Source organism: Chenopodium quinoa, unplaced genomic scaffold (genome assembly GCF_001683475.1).
Source record: "Chenopodium quinoa cultivar QQ74 unplaced genomic scaffold, ASM168347v1, whole genome shotgun sequence".
Classification (NCBI taxonomy): Eukaryota; Viridiplantae; Streptophyta; class Magnoliopsida; order Caryophyllales; family Amaranthaceae; genus Chenopodium; species Chenopodium quinoa.
The window spans coordinates 500,609-523,890 of NW_018745587.1; the positions used below are offsets into that span (position 1 = coordinate 500,609).

Sequence of the window (23,282 nt, forward strand, 5' to 3'; positions counted from 1 at the left end):
TGGTAAAATTTGGGTCGGGTCAATAATAAGTCGGGTTGAATTTGGGTCAGGTTAATAACAAGTCGGGTTGATTTCGGGTCCGATTTGTAACAGATTGAGTTAAATTCGGGTTGGGTTAAGAACGGGTCGGGTTGAATTCAGGTCAGGTTAGTAACAAGTCGGGTTAAATTCGGGTTTTGACGGGTTTGGGTCAATTTCGGTTCAAGTCGAGTTCAGTTCAGGTTAATAATTTACGGGTTACATTCGGGTCGGGTCATCTCCAGGTTAGTTCATATTCGTGTTCGGATCTCGCATACTCAGGTCAACTCGGGTCTAGGGTTTTTTTTTTAGGTTAGGTTTGGACACCATTTTTTCAGGTTCGGATGGGTCGATTAATAATCGGATTTGAGTCGGTATTTCAAGTCGGGTCAACTTTTGACAACTTTAGGAAAGACTGGGAGAGGAATAAAATACAAAATGTTGCAATTTAGAAAATAAAACCAAAGGTTGTTTTACATACTAATTAGCCCTATTTACCTTGTGTTTGCAAAATTCCATTCACTAGAAATTAAGGATTGATTGTATAACATTGTGTTATTTGATTGTTCATCTCCCGCGACCTTATTTTACATATATTGCTAAAAAAGTTATGCGAAATATATATACATAATATTTTTTTTTTTTTTACAAAAACCATAATCTTCCTCTTCCTTCTACCATGGCAGCCAGGGGTGAGCATGGATTGGATATGGGATATCCAAAATTTGGGAAAATTTATATCAATAGAATTAGGGGAATAAAGATAATTAAGACTTTGAAAATTGTTGCAAGATAATAGTTGTAACCCAGAGAGTAGTAGCTCCTCCATTCCTGCAGTTAATGCTGCTAAGCAGAATATATGAATTCCATAATATTAGTGGAAGTCAAGCAAAAATATACATTCCATTATATTAGTGAAAACTAAGCAAAATACTCTTGAAGTTCTTAGCTCCCTAACCTTTTGTTTTATTACACCAGTTATTGACACAGTAGTTCAAATACAACTATCAACAGGAAGGAATACAAGATTCATCAGCAAACATTCGTTTGTGATGTTGATGAAAACATCATCTAGAAACTTCTCTTGTGCACAGATGAAATGAAGCACATACCCAAAAAAGAAAACTCTAAGCCATCTTGGCAGTAGGAGCAGATCCAGTAGGCAATGTCACTGACCGCAACAATTCCAAGGAGGAAACAAGACCGAAGAAATGAGACAGTATAGTGTTAGCTGATGCCTGCAAGAGAGACGATCAAGTGAGAATTGTAGGTAAACATTTCTGCTATATATTCTCACTACCTAAATTTCAGTTCCATCTTTTAGTTTAGGGAAAAGTAGGGGGAAGGAGTGTGTGAGAATTGAACTGCATGAATAAGATATATGCATGGTCAGCATGTTTCGTTTGCGTTAACTTTGTTTTCCCTATGACAATCTTAATTTTAAAACAAGAAGATACAGCCAAAAAAACAAAAATGGGACACTTTCTAGATCTTCCTTTACTCCCTCTACTCCTTAAAATGTATTCAGTAATTCTGTCACTTTAATATTATGCAATATTTATCATTTTTGTATGCTAATTAAATAACTACCATTTTTTTTTTTCAAGTGCATTAACTCTAAGCAAAGCCTGAAAACGGTGGAATAACTGGACACTTTGACAGATCCCAGGGACTAGGGTATGTTATCTTGCATTTTTGTGGGGATTGTGAAATTAGAGTTAACATATTATCACTAGACGTTATCTGCATCTAAGTGGCTCAATTATATGTTCCAAAGATATATACCTGGACCAAGAATACGTCCAGAGCAAGAACAGGACTCGACCCAGGGGCTACACCCTGATAGTAAGGATTTGCAGATGTAGTGAGAGCCTTGGCAACAAGTAATCCTACAGTGGCTTGCATTCCCAATATAGCAGAACCCATACCAAGGAGGTTCACAGCGATTCCATTTTTCAGACTTCTGACAACATCAGCACGTGGGGGAGCCTGAAATAGTAAGAAAATATTTTAAATTTACTTTGACCAAAATATCAGACTAAAATAGTAGTTCACTAGTCAATTATCAAATCAAACAACACAATGTATCTTGGTAAGGTTTAAGAAGTAGGAAAATGAGAGATTTACATATAAAAAGATGATTAAGATAAAAGATAAAGGATTTTATAAACAAAAAAGAATTAATTAATACTAGGAGTAGAAAAATCCACAGATTTAAGAATATTGAGGAGTTTCTCACTTCATATGAACTGTAGTCAAATTCCAAGCTAATAACAATTATTTTATTAATATTGCACTCAAAGATGTGAAAATAGATGACAAACAACAGATAATCATACATTTACACCATGATTTCATTGCATCTGTAAGGCTAAGGATTTTATGCACACGTACTACATGTCTACAAGAATGATGAAACTACCGAGAAACCATGAAAGAACTATGTAAAGACAATAATATTGCTTACACTGTCACTACTCACTACCCAGTGGTCAAGGAAAATGGATGAGATAGTAAACCTGGTACATACCAAGCTAAGGACCAAGATAGTGCATTTCACAATATGAGAGTATGAGACTATAACTGAGCCTAGCTTTCTATTATATGTATATCGCATATTGTGTCATTGTATATTAATGTGGAAAGGGGAAGCAGGATTTGGGCATCCTATTCTATTCTCTCAATTAAAATTCAGATGCTTATGCAAGACAATTTAAGGTAAATGCATAATAATAAGAGCAACAGCCAAGAGCGGAAAATGCCCATAGCAACAAACCAGTAGTTTTCTCTCTGGTCCTACCTTTGAAGGGTCATTTGCTGATTTACGAAGTTTCTCTGACAGCCGAAGATAACCAAATGACCAAAAAACAGAAATAAATGCGGCAGCAATTCCACCCGCAGTAGCATAGAATGTAACAGGTGAAGTGATCTTCCCAGTGACTACAACGGAAAATGAAAGAATCACAGCAGAAACGATGGTGCATATTAGCTGTCCCCAAAACCCAAATGAGCCCAACCTTTTGAAATATCTTGCTGTTTTCTCTAGTCTTTTAGCCACCTGTGCCAAAATGCAAACAACAGAAAAGGCATAGGCATGTCACAAAAGCAGAGATTATTACTATAGGTTAAAGAGCAACCATGGTAGCATATTCTAAAATCATTCATGCATTTCCATAGTTCTGTGACTTCTGTCCCCCTGATTCCTAAAGTTGCAAATGCCGCAATTGATGATAGGCAAAGCATGTAAAACCCAAGGGTTGGGGAAGAAGATGAACTCATAGATTCACATTACTTAAAGGCAATCTTGATCACAAATCAACAATTCTCAATCGCCGTTGAACTTTAATTTGACATTCTAAAAGTAATGTTGATTGAATGCCTTTTTAATTCCTAACCTAACATCAAAAGCTATAAACTAAATACAGAATTCGACTACTAGTCAAATCTACAAAAAGAAAGGTTCTGTTCTTACTATGTCAAACAAATTTCAGCAATGAGCATCATCATAGGCTCAAAGTCCAAAACATTTGAGTCCGAATTTCGCCATAACAATCCTTAGATAAGCAGTAATTCCATTTCACATCACAAATCTACATTTAACATCTCCTATTCTAGTTTGCCTCATAATTACAAGGTACAATTCCACTTCATTTGATCAAATTTAGACTGTTTGAGTCCAAATTTCACAATTACAGTCATTTTAGGGTTTAAGCCATATACATGTAATTCTCAACTGCAAAAACTTTGGAATTTGACAAGAATTTCAAATCCAATGTCTAATTAAGCTACATAAACAATTACATAAGCAATAATTTGACATTGATTTAAGCAATTTAGAGGCGTAATATGCACGCATCACTCATATAAATACAAAATTAGAGAAAATCTTCAGCATTTTACACTGAATAAAAAACCTAGAATCACTCACGAAATTTTATGAATAAGAGCCAAAAATGAGTTAAATTACAGCGACTTAACTCACCTGAGCTAGTTTAACCTGATCAGACTCATCAACGGGAGAAGAGAAACCAGTGGAAACAGAAGACGACGCCATTAGAGGAAGCCAATGCACCATTTTTATCGAATTTGTTGAGGAGAGAGAAAGGAAGGAAGAAGACGACGATGACGAAGGAGGAGAGAGAAATCGAGTAGATACTGTTATTCGCCGGTGTAAATGCGCTGCCGTTGTCACCGCCGGAGACGGCGGCGGAATGCCGGAGCGAGCCGCCGGTAAAAGCAGCGTTTGCATAATAAAAATTTTAAGAGAAATTGAAAGGTAAGAGGAAAAAATAAAAAGAGAATAAAAGTATTGGAAAAAAAGAGAAAATACTTGTTCCTTGCTTCACTAGTCAGTTAGTTAGTGAGCCGTGGCTGACTGGCTGGAAACGAAAATCGTAAAAAACTTAATTTAATTATGGGCCTTCTCAATGTTTTGGATTGGGCTCTAAATTAGACATTGGGTCTTGTTACTTAAAGGCCTTGGATTAATTTTTATGACTTGTTTTTTTTTAGTCCATGCGTAATATTGTATTTTTTTTTTATTATTTTTTTGCAAAAGAGAGGCAAATCCTCAAGAAAGAAAAAAAAACAAAACAAAAACAAAAACTAAGGCGGAACATGCGGTGGCAAAACCCTACGACATCATCATGTAAAATACGTCCTAAAACTATAGGGGGGAATTGAATCATTTCGATCAGGTTGTTCTGGGATATTGTATCATATTTATGATTTATATATATGATACAATATAATCATATGAGCTCTTGAATAATCGCCTCAATGTATATTTTTATGATATCCATTTCTTATAATTTTTACTTATTGGTAATTAGATATATTTATTATTGAATTTGTTCATAGGTAAAGGTTGTAAAAGTAATTGTCAATTAAAAAGGAATGGAGGAAGTATTATAAGTTTTCTACAGAGCTAGTAATTGTCAAATGAAAAAGAATTTATTGGAGGATATATTTTGGATATATTTTGGGAAATTATTAGGATATATTTAGTTTCCATATTTTATGCTTAGTATATATTTTATGCCTAGCATAATATCTTTTTGATATCTTTGACTATTTCCTAATTCTATTGGGTTTGGGAACTGATTAGGGGATTTTTATCCACCAATCACCGTCTGACAAGTGGACCAACCAGGTTCCGCCACGTGGCCTTCACGAAGGCCAACAGGAGCCTGCCACGTGTCAATCACAGATACGTCCTCTACGGACCACTATAGACACGCCACGTGTCCACCCATGCCAAATGGGAAAACCGGCCATCAAGGCCCAGTCCAGTCTAGAGGCCCGATCAGCCCTAGGTTTACCTTAAACCTAGAGAGTTACACGCTTCTCAAGGCTATAAATACTCGATTAATCCTCATTAATCACATAATCAGATAATCAAGAGATCAAGCAGAGAAGAACAGAGTTATTAACAACCGGCTAATCTCGCTAACGACACAGATTACCAACACTAAGCACTCTCACCTAGAGAGATCTCATTACTTTAATTTCTGTATTAATTACTCCTTAATCAGGTACTAACTTGACCGTTGGAGGCGGAGCTCTCAGGAGTCTCCGTTATTTTGCAGGTACAGGCGTCCGGTTCCAGTCTCGGAATTGTAACTCTCCCGCAGGACATCAGAAAACCCCGAAACATTTGGCGCCGTCTGTGGGGAGAGTACTTCAGAGATGGCATCCAAGTCTGTACCGACTCCAGAAGAGAGGCGTCCCCTAGACGACCCTCAAGTTCAGTCGGACCATGATACCGAAAGTGAATTTGAAGTTGAAACTCATACAGCTCCAGACGGGACCCTAAGGGCCCGACGTACCCGTCATACCGAAAGGAGGGAACGGGAGCATCTTCAAACAGGAAGCGAGCCAGCAGGCGCACCGCTTGCTCGGCAACAGCCGACTGATGGGTCTGCTCCCATCACAAGGAACGAACTCATGACCTTCATGAGGGACTTCAAGGGAGAGATCCAAGAGTTGATCAACAAAAAACCGCCTGCTTCAGTCAAAGAGCAGTCGGCCAAGAAACCTTCCACTTCACTGAAGAGGAAGCCAGTTCAAGGGCGAGAGGCGACTCCCCATCCTAAATCCAAGAAGCGGGAGCCGCCTGCTCTTGATTTCACAAAACTCCGTTATCCTACGGGAAATAGGAAACCGGTTCGTCATATTCAGGCGGACGGGTCAAAGCAAACGTTCACAGATGCTCGGCACCTGCTAGAGCAGAAGAAGAGTGACCGATTATCAGAGTCGGCCTCTACTTCAAATCTTCAGGACAGTTTGCGAAATGCCTCGATGAGGCATACTCAGTCGTACCATGAGAGTCAGTCAGGCGGCACCTCCCGTCAGTCCGGCTTTCATAGTGCCCAGGCGGTACCAAACTTACCATTTGTGCCGCAACAACAGTATTTTATGCAGCCACCTCCATTTGGTGGACCTGCAGCAAAAAACGTCCAACCTATGGACTGGCAGCTACGGCTGCTTAGACTTGGTGAACAGCCGTCGGCCTTCTCCAAGGAAATTACTGAAGCCGCTCAGCCGGCCAAAGTAAAAAATGTTCTAGTAGGCGCCTATGACGGCACTACTAACCCAGAAGACCATCTGATGGCATTCACCAACCTGATGTACCTTCAAGGGTTAGATGATCCCACTTGGTGCAAGTGTTTCCCAGCGACTCTCAAGGGAATTGCACAGCAATGGTTCGGCAACCTGCCGACTGGTTGTGTAAACAACTTCAGGACGCTTGCTTACTTATTTGCCTCAAACTTTGCTATGAACATCCCTGCGAAGAAAACGACCCTTGATTTGGGAACAATTCAGCAGGGCGAGAAGGAGGGGCTTCGTTCTTACATCAGGCGGTTCAACCTGATGAGAATACAGATTCAAGGGTTACCGGATGAGGTAGCTTATACTGACTTTTTTAGAGGTCTCAAAGACGGGTCTACCTTTAAATTTGATTTAGTTCGAAAAAGGGTGGCGACTCTTCAAGAGGCCTTGATTGAAGCAGAAGCCTATATACAGGCGACTGATCTGTGTACGATAAAACAGTCGGACGGGAAGAGGTTCGACAAAAGAGAGGGACGACTGAAACAGTCGTCCAACAAAGATGAGAAAAGAAAAGAGGTCTGGGCGGCTGATTCCTCTAAACAGCCGGCCCAGAAAAAGAAAAAAGAATTCAAACCATACTCCCCAAAGTATGTGTTTAACAAGGATAACCAGTTTATCCTAAAAGAAATAAAGGGACGGCTCTCAATTGAGAAGCCGCTCCCCATGAAGGGTTCTGCGAGCAACCGGAACCAAGACAAAATCTGTGCTTATCATGATGATGTTGGTCATCACACCAATGACTGCATCAGTCTCATGCGGTACCTAGACCGCTTGGCTGATCAAGGTGATCTTGACACTTATGTCAAGAAATCTACAGGGAACACTTCCTCAAAAAAGCAGTCGGCCAAAAAGAATCAACAGGCCGGCAGTTCCGATACAGATGATGCAGTCGTCTACACTATTGCAGGCGGCTTCTCAGGAGGCGGCCCCACTATTAGGGGCAACAAAGATAATATAAGGCGGTTAGATGTAAATTCCGTTCACCAAGAACAGCCGTCCAAATATACATTTCCTGAGATTGTCATCACTGAAGAGGATCTAGGAGGAATAAGGGGGCCGCATGACGACCCTCTCGTTATTGAATGTAAAGTGGCCAACCAGAGAGTTGGCCGAATTCTTATAGATACCGGGAGCTCCTCAGATCTCATCAGCAGCAAATGTCTGTCAAAACTGAAATATCAGACGGACTGCATACATCCGGCCTCCCACCCTTTAATAGGTTTTGGAGGAGGAGGAGTCCACCCACTGGGACGAGTAGATCTACCCATTCGCCTGGGCGAAAAAGGGGAAGGACGACACATGGTAGTCCGGTTCCTAGTAGTAGAGGAACTCTCGGCCTACAACATGATTCTGGGTCGACCAACCCTGAATAATTCCAAGGCTGTTATAATCCCGTCACTTATGCTGCTTAAGTTTGAAAGGGATAATGGAACAGTCGGCTCCCTAAGGGGAGATCAGAGGATGGCCCGAGAGTGCTATCTCTCGGATGTCAAGCCCACTGTTATGGCCACCGGGTCAAGTGGAGAAAAAACAGACCTTGACAACGTCAAGGAGAGTGCGCCTGTTCAAGAAACAGGCGACAAAAAGAGAAAGGCACCCCAGACAGAGTCCGCAAGAAAAGCAAGAAAATAGCAATCATTGGCAGAGGACCGGCCGGATGAGTTCCGACCTCAGCCGGCTGGTGAGCATGCGGACCTGATATTAGACGACTCCCGTCCTGACCGAACAGTCAAAGTTGGGACGACTGCTCTGAGAAACCTTGGTGATGACTTTCACAACCTGTTGAAAGAATACAAGGACATCTTTGCATTTGAAGTCCATGAAATGCCAGGCATTAGTCCTGATCTGGCAGTACATAAACTCGCTGTGGATCCAAAAAAGAAGCCGGTACGGCAAAAGAAGCGGAACCATGGTGAAGAAAGAGGTCAGGCGGCAGCCGCCGAAGTCAAAAAATTACTTGATGCAGGGTTCATTCGGCAATGTTACTTCCCAGACTGGGTTGCAAATGTGGTGCTTGTTAAAAAGCCGAATGGCACCTGGCGAATGTGTGTAGACTACACAGACTTGAACAAGGCGTGCCCCAAAGACAGTTACCCTCTGCTTAAAATTGATAACCTGGTCGACTCAACAGCCGGCCATGCCTTGATGAGTTTTATGGACGCTTATTCTGGTTTCCATCAAATTCCTTTATGGAAGAAAGATCAGGAGAAGACGGCCTTCGTCACTGATCAGGGGTTATACTGTTACACGGTCATGCCGTTTGGTCTTAAGAATGCCCCGGCTACCTTCCAACGAATGATAAACACAGTGTTCTTTGATCAGATTGGGAGAAACGTCGAGGCATATATTGATGATATGATTGTCAAGACTAAACTTCAAGAAGATCATCTGACGGACCTCCGAGAAACTTTCGCCACACTCAGGCGGCACCATGTCATGCTCAATCCCAAGAAATGTGTATTTGGAGTTGAGTCTGGGAAATTTCTCGGATTCCTTATCAATCAGAGAGGAATAGAGGCGAACCCTGAGAAGGTACAGGCGGTCATTGACATGCAGTCGCCTCGTACCGTCCGAGAGGTTCAGAAGTTAACAGGTTGTCTGGCGGCCTTGGGGAGATTCCTAAGCCGATCAGGCGACAAATGCCTATACTTTTTCCAGGCAATTAAGAAAAAGGCAAGGTTTGAATGGGGGCCGGATGCTGAGGCCGCCTTCCAGAGATTAAAGGTTCACTTGCATTCCTTGCCGAGGCTGGTCAGCCCTTTGCCCAAAGAAAATCTCTACATGTACCTGGCCGTCTCTGATCATGCGTTAAGCGCTGTGCTCCTTGCTGAAAGGGACGGCTGTCAACTCCCGGTCTACTTTGTCAGTCACGTACTGAAAAATGCCGAGTTGAGGTACCCCCTAGTGGAGAAATTTGGTCTTGCACTCTTCATGGCTGTTAAAAAATTGAAGCCCTACTTTTTGGCACATGCAGTCGTCGTGTATACCGACCAACCAATCAAGCGGCCCCTTACCATCATGGAGTCGTCAGGCCGAATGATCAAATGGGCCATAGAAATACAGAGCCTCGAAGTTACTTTCGAGCCTAGAAAAGCAGTGAAGGGGCAAGCCTTTGCTGACTTTATTGTAGAGATGACTCGTCCTCCTGACTCTCAAGTTCCAGACCAAGTCTGGAAGGTATATGTGGACGGAAGCTCTACTTCAAACGGTTGTGGAGCAGGCGTCGTATGTCAATCTCCAGAGGGCGACAGGTTCGAGTATGCTCTACGCTTCGGTTTTCAGGCTTCAAACAATGAGGCAGAATATGAAGCTTTACTAGCCGGGATCCGCATGTGCAAGGCGGCAGGGGCAAGAAAAATAGACGCCTGTTCTGATTCACAATTGATAGTGAGTCAGTACAATGGCGAATACGAAGCAACCCATCCGGCCATGATCAAGTATTTACAGGCGGTCCGACAAGCAGTCGGCTCCCTTGAGGATTTCCATCTGATCCAAGTGCCGAGATCAGAAAACAACCAGGCGGATGCACTGTCAAAATTAGCATCATCCGCCTCCTCCGATACTCCTCGAACTGTTTTTTGGGAAGTAATGGAGAAGAGAAGCATCGAGGAAAACCCTATTGGAATCCTAGACAGAAGCTCAACCTGGATGGATTCAATCAGGGCATATCTGACAAACGGTACACTGCCGGATGATCCTCAACAGGCGGCAGCACTGAAAAAACGAGCCTCCTGTTTTGAAATGATACAGGGAGAACTTCACAAGAGGGGGCACCTTCAACCCTTCTTAAAGTGTGTTACTCCTGAAAAGGGACGAGAGATACTAGATGATCTTCACTCTGGTTTCTGTGCTTCCCATATAGGTGGTAGGATGCTTGCTCAAAGGGCAAGGCGGCAGGGCTACTTTTGGCCTACTTTGGAAGCGGATGCAATGGAGATGGTGAAAAAATGTGACAAGTGCCAAAGGTTTGGCAAATTAATTCACCGTCCGGCTACTGACCTCACTACCATTCACAGCCCACTACCATTTGCTAAGTGGGGCATGGACATTTTGGGTCCATATACGCCTGCTACAGGCGGCAGAAGGTATATACTTGTTGCCGTTGACTACTTCACTAAATGGGTAGAGGCGGAGGCTGTAAAGGGAATCAAGACGAAAGATGTAATTTCATTCATTTGGAAAAACGTCATCACTCGGTTCGGGGTTCCCATGTCTATGGTTTTTGATAATGGTCCCCAATTTGAGACGCCTGTTCTCAAAAGCTGGTTGGGAGACCAAGGAATTGCACATTACTTCGCATCTGTCGGCCGTCCCCAAGCAAACGGCCAGGTAGAAGCCTTTAATAAAATCATCTCAGACGGTCTCAAGAAAAAGATTGAACGAGCAGGCGGCCTATGGGCAGATGAACTACCACATGTTCTCTGGGCCATTAGGACGACTGAAAAAGGGGCGACTGGAGAAACTCCATTCCTCCTAACTTATGGTGCAGAAGCTGTTCTTCCAATAGAACACTACGAGCCGACTCTTCGAGTAATGCTATATGACGAAGAGGCAAACTGGGAAGCTATGCGCCTGGCATTAGACTCACTTCCTGAAAAGAGGGGCAATGCTGTTTTGCGCTATGAGATCTATCGCCTGAGAATGACTAGATCATACAACAAAAAAGTACACAGGCGTCCACTCAAAGTAGGGGACTTTGTACTTAGAAAAATGGAAGCAGTTGGTAGGGCTAATGAGTCTGGCAAACTAACTCCCAACTGGGAAGGACCCTACCGAATCTATGCGGAAGTCAGGGACGGTACCTACCGTCTGGAAACACCAGACGGACAACCGTTGCCTCGAACTTGGAATGTAGATAACCTTAAAAAATATTTCTTCTGAAAGATGTAAAATAAAGAGCTACTTAATAAAGTTTGCACTTACTATTCAATTTTTGTATTACGAGGGGCATGCCGTCTGTACCTTTACAGTCGGCTACTCTCCATTGAGTCTTTTAACTCAATCATCAGAGGGGCATGCCGTCTGTTCCTTTACAGTCGGCTACTCTCCATTGAGTTTTTCACTCTATCTTCAGAGGGGCATGCCGTCTGTACCTTTACAGTCGGCTACTCTCCATTGAGTATTTTACTCACAATACTTAGCTAAAAAGATTAGGGCCTGGCCGACCCTGTGCCTAACAGGCGGCTACCCTTCTTTTACTTAGCACCTACGTTCACCAAGAACTTACCAAGGCCACCGGCCGAATGATCAGACCAGGCGCCAAGCCAACTGATCAAATCTACAAAACTAATTCGACCTGTCCCAACATCATAGCAGGCGTCCGACGGCATCCCTCCGGATGAAATTCGTCGCAGAGAGCAGCTCCCTTTTGGGTGGAACATTGTTCTATAAACTAATTACACGGCACCTATACGACTGTCCCCAAGGACAACCACGTAGCCGTTTTTGAGACAAGGATAACTCTATCACTAACCAAATCAGTGGTAGCAGTTGACATCTGAGTCAGATAACCGCCTGTATTACTTGGGATAGATGCAGGGGGTACCTATTGAGTTAATAGCCAACAAACATTGGCGAATCAAGGGGTCTAGCCGGCCTACGCCGCCTGGTATCTCTACTTCTCAAACAAAAGTGACGGCGACTGAGTAACTCCAACGTTAACTCATAGTCACTCCTTCAAATTTGGTATGGAATCTAAAAAGTTTGAGTCGTCCGCCTGTTTTAAACAAACAAGGGCGCTCGAACCCCTATTCCTACTGGATAACCTATTGAGTTAATAGCCAACAAACATTGGCGAATCAAGGGGTCTAGCCGGCCTACGCCGTCTGGTACCTCTACTACTCAATCTAAATTGCGACAAAGACTAAGTAACTCCTAAGTTAATAGTCACTCAAACTTAGTATGGAGCCTAAAAGGTGTGAGTCGTCCACTTGTTTTTAATAAACAAAGGCTCTCAACCAATACTCTTGCTAGGTTAACAAATTACGAGTTAAAAGCCAACATTGGCAATAAAGGGAAACAACCGGTACCCGCCGCTTGTTTTCCAACTTAATTCCTTGGCGACTAGGTAATTCTATTTACTTGGTCAGACAAATTGAATAGAGTTCGAATACCGATTGAATAAATGGCCGACTGATCATCTATCCTGGAAACAGACAACCAGTCGTCCAGGGGCATAGGCGGCATACTTACTATTTGTACCTGTCTTAACGTTCGGCCATACACAACAGTCGGTCTAGTGAACAAATTAAAAATACTTAGACAAATTTGAACCAAAACAAAAATTTGATTAAAAATGAGCCGGCCATAAAAGACCAGCAGAATATTCAAAACCCCGGCCCCCTGGCCGGGTAATTACAAAGCAAACGGCACGCAGGCCGTGAAAAGAAAAAATACTTAAAGCTTAAGAAGGGGGCAGTTCAGTATCAGCAGCTGCCGCCTGGTCAACACTCTTCTTGCTGGACTCGGCCTTAGCTGCACCCTCTTTTGATGCCTTACCCCCAAGTGGCACAAGAGCCACAACCGGCTTTTCCTCCTCCAACGCACCGTCCAACGCCTCTTCTTCAGCAGCCGCCAGGATCTGTTGATTATATATTTCCGAACACTGGCGGTACGTTCTTTCCCATGAGGCAAAGTCGGCACTGGGGAACAGTCGTTCCCAGGTCATGCGTTGGATTTGAGCGGAGTCTTCCACCATCTCCCGGACGAGCTCTTGTTTCTCTTGCTCGGCCTTATCCGAGAGCTCTTGGGTAAGACTCTTCTCTTGGTTCACCAGGCGTTCTTTTACGTTGGCCAAAGATTTCTCCATGGCTTCGTAAGAGTGCATTTTTTGGCGAAGAGGTTTCAGCTCGGCCTTAAGGTTGGTGACGGTCCCCTCCAGCTCGTCAACCTTCTTTTGGGCCGTCTCTAACTGAGCCCGAACAGCGGCGGTAGCCTGCGCCTGATAATAAAGAAGATCAATGGTCAGTACTTCATTTTGGGCAATTTGAAACATTGCCTTATCACAGCTGGAGGCGGCCATAGCCTTTGCGGCCTTTACCTCTTTGTTTTTCCGATCAATCGGCTTGCGAAGGCTGTTGACTCGGAGCAGGGCCTAAGTACAAAGAAAAACAGGCGTCAGTTTCCAATCAAAAAAGTTAACAGGCGTCCTGGAACTCAAAAGCTCAGAAATATACTAAGTATACCTCAGCAAGGACCCCTGAAATTCCATCAAGGTCAAGGGTGCCGGCACCCCTGACCGCCTCCCTGTCAGATGGAGGAACTACTTTAACCATAGACTTGGCTACCTCAACCAAGTCAAGTCCCTGGGGGCCGGCTGCATTAAGTGAAAGGATAAAACAAGTTATACCTAATCAAGAAGGAAGCAAGGGTAAGTTTTTACAAGTGAGTGTCCATACATCTAGGCGGCCCCGCCTGGGTTTTTGAAGAAGTGGCCGGCTGCTTCTCAGCCGCCACTGTTTTCCTGGAAGACCCAGGAGAGCTTGCAACAGTCGTCCTCCGGGCCTTGGGGTCCGGCTGTTGCGAGGAAGAAGCCCTTGGAGTACCAGACTGAAAACAAAAAGAGTTAGTATATGCATAAGACAACTAAAAGAGGAAGAATTTTCGAAGCTAACCAAGGGTGTCTCCTTGGTAGGAGAGTCGGCATACGACTGCTTCATTAGCGAGACCCGCAACATGGCCGCCGCAGTCTTAGATGCTGATATTTTACTCATGGCGTCAGCTGCAAGAAATAAGCAACAAAGTTAGTACAAATCCCAAGTAAACAAGGCGTGAAAAAACAGAGTATTCGTCAGGCCGGCTACCTCTAGAGCACCGACTGCTGAGGCCACAGGCGGCCAAAAAGTACTCGTCATAGAGCCACTTGAAGCTCGGGACGCAGTTTAGGGGTACTTGCTCTCGTACCCCTGAAGTAGAGTTCACCCTAGTCTCTACTTTGAAGAGTCCTTTGTCTAGGATCTCTCTTTTAGCCTTTGGGGGAACAGGCGGCATGCTGCGGCCGCCTGCGAGAAGAGGCGGATCCCTATTCCACTTGTTAAAGCGTTTGTTCAGCTCCGTGTCTGAACCCTCGATAATAAGGAAGGTGTTCCGCCAATCCTTCCATTTGTTTGCCTTACCTCTCGTCATGAGGTAACCCCTATGGCTTGTTAATTGATACCAGCCGGTACCTCCCGACTTAGGGGTCCGGCTGAGATAGTTCATGTGGGCGAAAGCCTCAAAGCTTGGCTCCACCCCGTTCAATTCGCACCCGGCCACATAGCCGAGTACGTTTACCCAAGAGTTGGGGGCTAACTGCCATAACCCCAGATCATACCCATCTAAAATCCGCTGAACAGCCGGATGTAATGGGAAGCGCAGTCCAGCTTTGATGGCCGCCACATAGCAGCCAAAGCAGCCGTCACCATAGCTGGTACCAGCCGGCCAGACGACAGTGTCTTCTGGATCCGGCACGAACAGTAAAAATTCCGGGCCCATTTTGTGGTTAGCAATAAAGCTCGCCACGTTGTCTTGCATGGTTGCGATCCGGCCCCGGGGTACCCTGCAGTAGTAGGGGGCGTTTTCCTCTCTGTAAGAGGCAGACGGCTCCGCCCAATTGTCCCCCTTCTCAACTGCATGAGAACGTCTCGCCTCTTGTAGGCGGCTATGTTTTTCTTCTGAGCCAGGAGAACTGTGGCCAGAAGAGCTGGATTCGGACTCGTCCCCTGACGAGTCCGAAGAGGACGACTCCTCCCCTCTCCCAGAGGGGCCCGCCTCCTCTCCCTTAGAAGGAGCAGAAGGAAAATTAGACATGTCAACGGTAAGATGGGAAGGGAACACCTTGGCCCCTCTCTCAGAACTGTCGGCTTGACAGTCGCCTCGTTCTACATCTGGCGCCTGGTCAGATGTTTCACTAAGGAGCACCCTTTGGGAAGAGCCGTCTGAGTTTGATATCATAGCAGTCTTTTTTGTTCTGGCCATCACGTTCTGCATAGACACAGATACAGTCGGACTTTGTATAAAGGGCAAAGATGGGTCCAGAAAAGGGCAGGCGGCACTCCTAGTCCTAGATTCAGCCGTCCCCGGTGACCGGCTGATCACTAACTTAGGGCGTGTCGTGTGCTTCCATGGTGCCATTTCAAAAAATAAAAAAGAAAATTAAGAGTAAGAGAACTGAGTTACCTGAACGAGTGACGGTTGATGAAGTCCTGGAAGTTCGGGTCAGTCGGCTTGTCAGAACAGGCGGTAGGCAGAAAAAGTCCGAAATGTCAGAGCAAGTTCAGGGGTCCGAATGTTCTCGCAAAGTTCTCAAATGTGAAAATGACCGAAGTCAGCACTTCCTTTTATAGGCAAAGTGAGAAGGCGAAGGGTCGCTTCCAAATTCAAAATTTGGGCGGGAAAATCTCTCGGCCGTTTGCAAGGTGACACCTGTAACAGGCCGTCGCCTGTCACCGTGCGACACCTGTCACAAGCGGCCCGTGACCAGTCACGTGCCACCTGTGAGGGGCAAATGATTAGGGGATTTTTATCCACCAATCACCGTCTGACAAGTGGACCAACCAGGTTCCGCCACGTGGCCTTCACGAAGGCCAACAGGAGCCTGCCACGTGTCAATCACAGATACGTCCTCTACGGACCACTATAGACACGCCACGTGTCCACCCATGCCAAATGGGAAAACCGGCCATCAAGGCCCAGTCCAGTCTAGAGGCCCGATCAGCCCTAGGTTTACCTTAAACCTAGAGAGTTGCACGCTTCTCAAGGCTATAAATACTCGATTAATCCTCATTAATCACAGAATCAGATAATCAAGAGATCAAGCAGAGAAGAACAGAGTTATTAACAACCGGCTAATCTCGCTAACAACACAGATTACCAACACTAAGCACTCTCACCTAGAGAGATCTCATTACTTTAATTTCTGTATTAATTACTCCTTAATCAGGTACTAACTTGACCGTTGGAGGCGGAGCTCTCAGGAGTCTCCGTTATTTTGCAGGTACAGGCGTCCGGTTCCAGTCTCGGAATTGTAACTCTCCCGCAGGACATCAGAAAACCCCGAAACAGGAACGATGTATTATTTATTGGCCATAGCCATCATGATTGTAATTCAAGTGATTGAGTTTATTCAATTCAATTTATCAAATTCTCTCTATATTTTAGCATGGTATCAAGAGCAGGTTAAAATTTCTTGTTTTTTTTTTTTTCCAAACTCATAATATGGTCGGGGATGATGAAACATCTCCTATGTCACCCCCTCTTACACGTGTGGTTTATGGAGTCCAGGGGGGGAATATTCAGTCCATAGTGTTTCAAATGCAATTACGAGATTGCTTGGTAATGTTAATGTTCCCGATAATCGTTTGAATGGAAAATTTGATGCTACCTCTTGGATTATTGACACAGGGGCAACTCATCATGTAACCGGAGACAAATCTTGGTTGTTTGATATGCAGTGTCTAGAGTGTCCTGTTGGTCTTCCCAATGGTGACACCGTATTGGCTTCTTTAATTGGTTCTGTTCGTTTGTCGGACAAGTTTATTCTGACCGGGGTTCTTTATGTTCCTAATTTGAGTTGCAATTTGCTTTCTGTGTCACAAATTATCGATGAGCTTAATTGTACTGTCCAATTTAACCCTTATATGTGTGTTGTACAGGATCAAACGAAGGAGCTGATTGGAACGGGAGTTAGGAGAGACGGATTATTCTATTTTAGCAATTCAGATTCGGTGAATCACGTTGATGTGGGTGAAGCAAGGACGACCTTGGAGTTGTGGCATCGTCGAATGGGTCATCCCTCAGAAAAAGTGGTTAAGTTACTTCTTCATGTTAGTGGCAATAAACATAATCTTTCTAAAGGTTGTGAGGTATGTATGCGTGCTAAACATCCTAGAGAAAAATTTCCTTTGAGTGATAGTAGAGCTTCTAGGATTTTTGAGAAAATATATTGTGATTTGTGGGGTCCGTATCGACATGTTTCTTCGTGTGGAGCTCGTTATTTTTTAACTATTGTTGATGATTATTCCCGAGCTGTTTGGATTTACTTATTGGTTGATAAAACTGAGGTTTTTCGAATGTTTTTAGCATTTGTTGCTATGGTTGATAGACAATTTTCTCAAACCATTAAGGTTGTGCAAAGTGACAATGGCACTGAATTTAATTGTTTGCATGATTATTTTAGTGCTACTGGAATTATTTTTCAAACCTCTTGTGTGGGGACTCCACAACAGAATGGGAGAGTTGAGAGAAAACACAAACACATTCTTGAAGTTGGGAGACCTTTAAGGTTTCAAGCCAATTTGCCTATTTATTTTTGGGGGGAATGTGTTCTTGCCGCTGCTCACCTAATTAATCGTACACCCACTCCCTTGTTACAAAATAAAACTCCATTTGAAATTTTGTTCCATAAACCTCCCTTATTCGATGTCCTTTGTACTTTTGGATGTTTGTGCTTTGCTCATAATCAGAAAACAAATTGGGACAAATTTGCAAGTCGAAGTAGGAAATGTATTTTTGTGGGATATCCCTTTGGGAAGAAAGGATGGAGATTGTATGACCTTGAGTCAAAAGTTTTTTTTGTGTCATGTGATGTGAAATTTGTTGAGGAAATGTTTCCTTTTTGTAGTCCGGAAGTTGTGAATATAGAGTCCACGAATTTTGATCAAAATAATGATGTTCATACGGATTTTATGGAGTATGAGGTGTTTGATGATAATGAGGTAGTTATGGGAGACGAGAGCATTTTACAGATCAATGAACAAGCTGCCACGAGTGTCGAAAATATTGTCCAACACACGCAGCAGCCCGAGACAGACCATGTCGCAGCCTACCCACGGCAGCAGGGGCCATCCCGCAGGCAGGCCACATAGTCTGTTGCCCAGCATCCTGTCTCCCCGCAAGAAGATGCCGCGAGCGCTGGCGGTGAAGCCGCGGGCGCGGGAGGTGAGGTCGCGGGCGCGAGGTCGGCTTCCCAGCAGCAGCCCGTTAGTTCTGCCTTCCCCGATGGATTTTCATCGGGCGATGGGTCGAGTGACCACCGATTGAGTGTAAAACCCTTAGGTAGGGGGTTCCGTGAAAAAATTCCCAATGTCCGTCATCGTGATTATGTGACTCACTCAGTTTTTGCTAAAAATCGGTCTCCGTCCACTCCGTCTCCAATCCCTCCTTCAAGTACGCCTTACCCTCTAGCACGCTATATAAATTGTGACATGTTGTCTGTGAATTATCGCAAATTTCTTGCAACCGTTGTTTTGGGAAAGGATCCAAAATCCTTTAAAGAAGAAATGAAATCCGAAGGTTGGCGACGTTCTATGAAAGAAGAAATAAGGGCATTGGAAGATAATGGAACTTGGACATTGGAGCATCTTCCTCCCGGCAAGAAAGCACTAGGTTGTCAATGGGTGTATAAGACGAAATTTTTGTCTAATGGTGATATTGAACGTCTCAAGTCACGTTTGGTTGTTTTTGGTAATCATCAAAGAGAAGGTATTGATTATGGTGAGACCTTTGCTCCGGTTGCAAAAATGACTACTGTTCGCGCTTTTCTTGCTATAGCAGTTTCAAAAAACTGGGAGATTCAACAGATGGATGTTCATAATGCTTTATTACATGGTAATCTTGAAGAAGAGGTGTACATGAAATTACCTCCAGGTTTTGAGAGCTCGGATTCGAGTTTGGTGTGTCGTTTGAGAAAGTCTTTGTATGGGTTGAAACAAGCTCCGAGATGTTGGTTTGCAAAGCTCACTACAACTTTGAAAAGGTACGGTTTTATTCAATCTTACTCTGATTATTCTCTTTTCACATACACTAAAGGCAATGTTCAGATTAATGTCTTAGTTTATGTTAATGATCTTATTAATTCTGGGAATGATTCCGCTGCATTAACTGTGTTCAAAGCTTATCTTGGTGACTGTTTCAAGATGAAGGACCTTGGTCCTTTGAAATATTTTTTGGGCATTGAAGTTGCTCGTAGTAAATCAGGTTTGTTTTTGTGTCAACGAAAGTACACCTTGGATATTGTTTCTGAAGCAGGGCTATTGGGTGCGAAACCAAGTGGTTTTCCGATTGAGCAGAACCACAAGCTTAGTCTTGCTAGTGGTGAGTTACTTGAGGATCCTGAGTCTTATCGTAGACTAGTAGGGCGGTTGATTTATCTCTCGGTGACTAGACCAGATTTGACATATTCGGTTCATATTCTTTCTCAGCTTATGCACGAACCTCGGATTGAGCATTGGGAAGCAGCTCTTAGGTTGGTTCGTTATTTAAAGGGTACTCCAGGACAGGGTATTTTGTTAAGTGCAGATAGTGACTTGACTTTGCAGGATTGGTGTGATTCAGATTGGGCGGCGTGTCCTCTTACCCGTCGTTCGTTGACTGGTTGGCTAGTTTTTCTTGGTAAATCTCCTATTTCGTGGAAAACCAAGAAGCAACCCACGATATCTTTCTCTTCTTCTGAGGCTGAGTATCGGTGCATGACTTCAACCACACATGAGTTGAAATGGTTGAAGGCATTGCTTTTGAGTTTGGGTGTCCAACACCCTAAGGCGATCAAGTTGTTGTGTGATAATCAATCTGCTTTACATATAGCTCGAAATCCAGTTTTTCATGAACGTACAAAACACATTGAGATTGATTGTCACATTGTTCGTGATGCTATTACAAAGGGCTTAATTGCTCCTTCCTATGTCTCCACTAAGGAGCAACTTGCAGATATTTTCACTAAGGCGCTAGGGAAGTCTCAGTTTGATCACCTTCTTTCCAAGTTGGGCATTTACAATCCCCATGCTCCAACTTGAGGGGGGGTATTGGAGGATATATTTTGGATATATTTTGGGAAATTATTAGGATATATTTAGTTTCCATATTTTATGCTTAGTATATATTTTATGCCTAGCATAATATCTTTTGATATCTTTGACTATTTCCTAATTCTATCGGGTTTGGGAACGATGTATTATTTCTTGGCCATGGCCATCATGATTGTAATTCAAGTGATTGAGTTTATTCAATTTATCAAATTCTCTCTATATTTTAGCAGAATTTGTGTTTGATTTAAGCTTTAAAAGCATAATTTGTGCCCTTTTTTTTTTTTGAAATGCCAATTCATTTACACTTACTAAAAATTTAAAATATTTTGACTGATGTATACACCCCCAACAAATCTCCTTCAAATATGAGTTTCACCATGTAAATTAGTACTCAACGTAACATATTAAAATGGGGCAACACTCCAAGGCTACTTGAGATTGTAGATAGCTCCTTTCTAAGTTCTACAAATACTAAAATACTTATCTCAAAAATGAGAAGAATATATTTCATACTTGTCATTTACTAATGTTTCTCAATACTACCGTTGATCTTTTATTCTATTTTAGTAGCTAAACATCTTGCTAATAGAACGAAGAATTTTATAATTCCAGTATCCCTTTGTCATTAGAGAGTTTGTCTCATTTAACTTCACTAATGTATATATTCGCATCACACATTTCAGTTTTTTATTTAATAAAAATTACCAATGCATGTAACTTATATTGCACTAATTTGAATTCCATTAATAATCCATGAAAACCAACAAAACTATGCTGCAATTTTCTGTGACAATAATATGCCACTAAGAAGAAAATAGAAGGAAAAACAATATGAGTAATTTCTTAAAAAGAAATATAAAAGTACAATTAAAAATTCCTTAAAACCTCGTAGTTCTGCCACAAATAATAATTTGATTATTCTAATATTAAAAGATGCAAAAACAAGGTTTATTGGAAGATGGACTGATTTCTGTCTACGGCATCACGGGGCCGGTTAAAATAAGTGTGCACTTACTAGAATCACAGTACTATTTTAAGCATAATTATATAATTATTAATCTTATATTTTGTCTAATTAATCATTGTTTCAAGCTTTCAGAGTTACGTGTTTGTACTAATTTCCCAATATCCTTAGTTGACTACTGACATGAGCAAGGTGTAATTCCAAACAGCGCAGGATCATTTTGTACAAAGTCTATGCATGTTTGTTTATGTTCATTAACTCTCAGCATGTACCATAATTTTATACAATAAGCCAAAATGTAATGTTCATTAACACGTGATGTATCATGCTTCATCGGTTCCTACTAATAAACCTAACGTTTGGATTTTTGACACTATTTACACAGTCGATCTTATTAAATTTAATCACATATTGTGATCAATATTCAATACTTAACAATTTATAGTTTAGTTCAATTCATCACAATATATACTTTTTAAATATTGTTCCAACTTTTCAAAATTATAGTTATCTAACTAAACAAAATTAAGCTTAAATTTTGCTTGAAAAGTGGGTGAAATTCTGCAATATTACCATGAAGTTTCATTTTTAATTTGACCCATATTTTGTTTTATATTGTTGAGCTAGCTTGTTGTTTTTGAAGGTATTTGAATAATTGCTTAGAAGAATTAGAACATTTGTCTAAATTGTTTTATTGTGCTACTAGGACCCGTAATTTGATTGGAGAGGATTGATGGACCCTTCATAATAGAAACTCCAAGATTCCAAGAAATGTTATTAGTTGACTAATTTGAAATAATTGGTTGCTATCTTTGGATTTCAAAAGGTTAAACATTTAACAAAAGAACGAGTTATTAAAATACAAAGGGAATTGTCATTGTGCATTTGTGTTCAAACGCTATTTGCTTTGGGAGGCCTACTAAAAGGGAAATCCCATGTTCTCAGCTTTAAAGCTGATTTAAAGTCAAAATTTTTGTTTAAGTGAAGTCATTCTTCATCAATAATTATAAGGAGTAGTATATTATAGTGTAAGCTTGTTATATGATAATACAAGGAAAAAAAATGTTATTTTCCGTGTATGATAAATTTAGGATATTTTAGATTTTAACACCTCATAAAATCCCGAAAATTGTTTTTAACACGTCCATAAAAAAAATGATTTTAACACCAGATAAAGCTACAAAAAATGGGTATTACCACCAATTACAAAAAATTGTTTAAATTTTTTTTTAAAAATAAAAAATAAAAACCTCACAGCCACCACCTCAGCGCCACCACCGCCCTTCCCCCGACCCACCACTGACCTCCCAGAACCTACCACCGGAGACGCCGTCGCACCCCTAAGCCACTTGAACCCTCCCCCTCCCTTTCCCGCAACCGCTTCGCCCCCAAAAACCACAAAACTCAAAACCCTCCTTCCCCAAAACGGCCACAGATCCGGCCACAAATGGCCGAAATCGGCCGATTTTAGGGCTGAGTGGCCTTAACCGGCCGATTTTCGGCCATTTGTGGCCGAAATCGTGTCTGTTTTGGGGGATTCGTAGTCGTTTGCGGTTGCGGGTTTGGTGGTTTTTGGGTCGATTGCGGTTGCGGGGGAGGGAAGGGGGCGTTCTGGTGTGTTGAGAGAGGGAGGGGGAGGAGACGCGTTGTCGATGGTGGCTTTGGGGAAGGCAGTGGTGGGTTGGGGGGAGGGCGGTGGTGGGGCTGGGGTGGCTGGGGTAGTTTTAGGTTTTTTATTTTTTAATTTTCTTTTTATTTTTTAATTTTTTGGCCAATAATAAAACGACACATGGCTTTATGAGCCCACTTAACAGATTCCTAAACGGAATCAGTTAATAGGTGGTAATACCCAATTTTTGGAAATTTGTGTGGTGTTAAAATAATTTTTTTTTATGGAGGTGTTAAAA

At 42.5% G+C, this 23,282-nt stretch overlaps 1 protein-coding gene across 1 annotated transcript; it reads right to left on the reverse strand.

Moving 5' to 3' along the window:
• Positions 1 to 874: 874 nt before the first annotated feature.
• On the reverse strand, positions 875 to 4,350 carry LOC110716471 (protein TIC 21, chloroplastic-like). The gene is made up of 4 exons (XM_021895100.1): positions 4,001 to 4,350; positions 2,819 to 3,076; positions 1,804 to 2,007; positions 875 to 1,256 (listed from the first exon to the last, which is right to left on the reverse strand). Exons 1-4 carry the CDS (start codon positions 4,265 to 4,267, stop codon positions 1,146 to 1,148), a joined length of 840 nt encoding a protein of 279 aa, XP_021750792.1. The 5' UTR covers positions 4,268 to 4,350; the 3' UTR covers positions 875 to 1,145.
• Between the last annotated feature and the right edge of the window lie 18,932 nt (positions 4,351 to 23,282).

Excerpts from the sequence above, each read along its gene's own strand:
- LOC110716471 (XM_021895100.1), bottom strand. The coding sequence starts at position 4,267 with ATGCAAACGCTGCTTTTACCGGCGGCTCGCTCCGGCATTCCGCCGCCG. Across the intron at positions 3,077-4,000 it reads ATCAGGTTAAACTAGCTCAG|GTGGCTAAAAGACTAGAGAA; the intron begins GTGAGTTAAGTC and ends ATTTTGGCACAG. Across the intron at positions 1,257-1,803 it reads TGGACGTATTCTTGGTCCAG|GCATCAGCTAACACTATACT; the intron begins GTATATATCTTT and ends TCTCTCTTGCAG.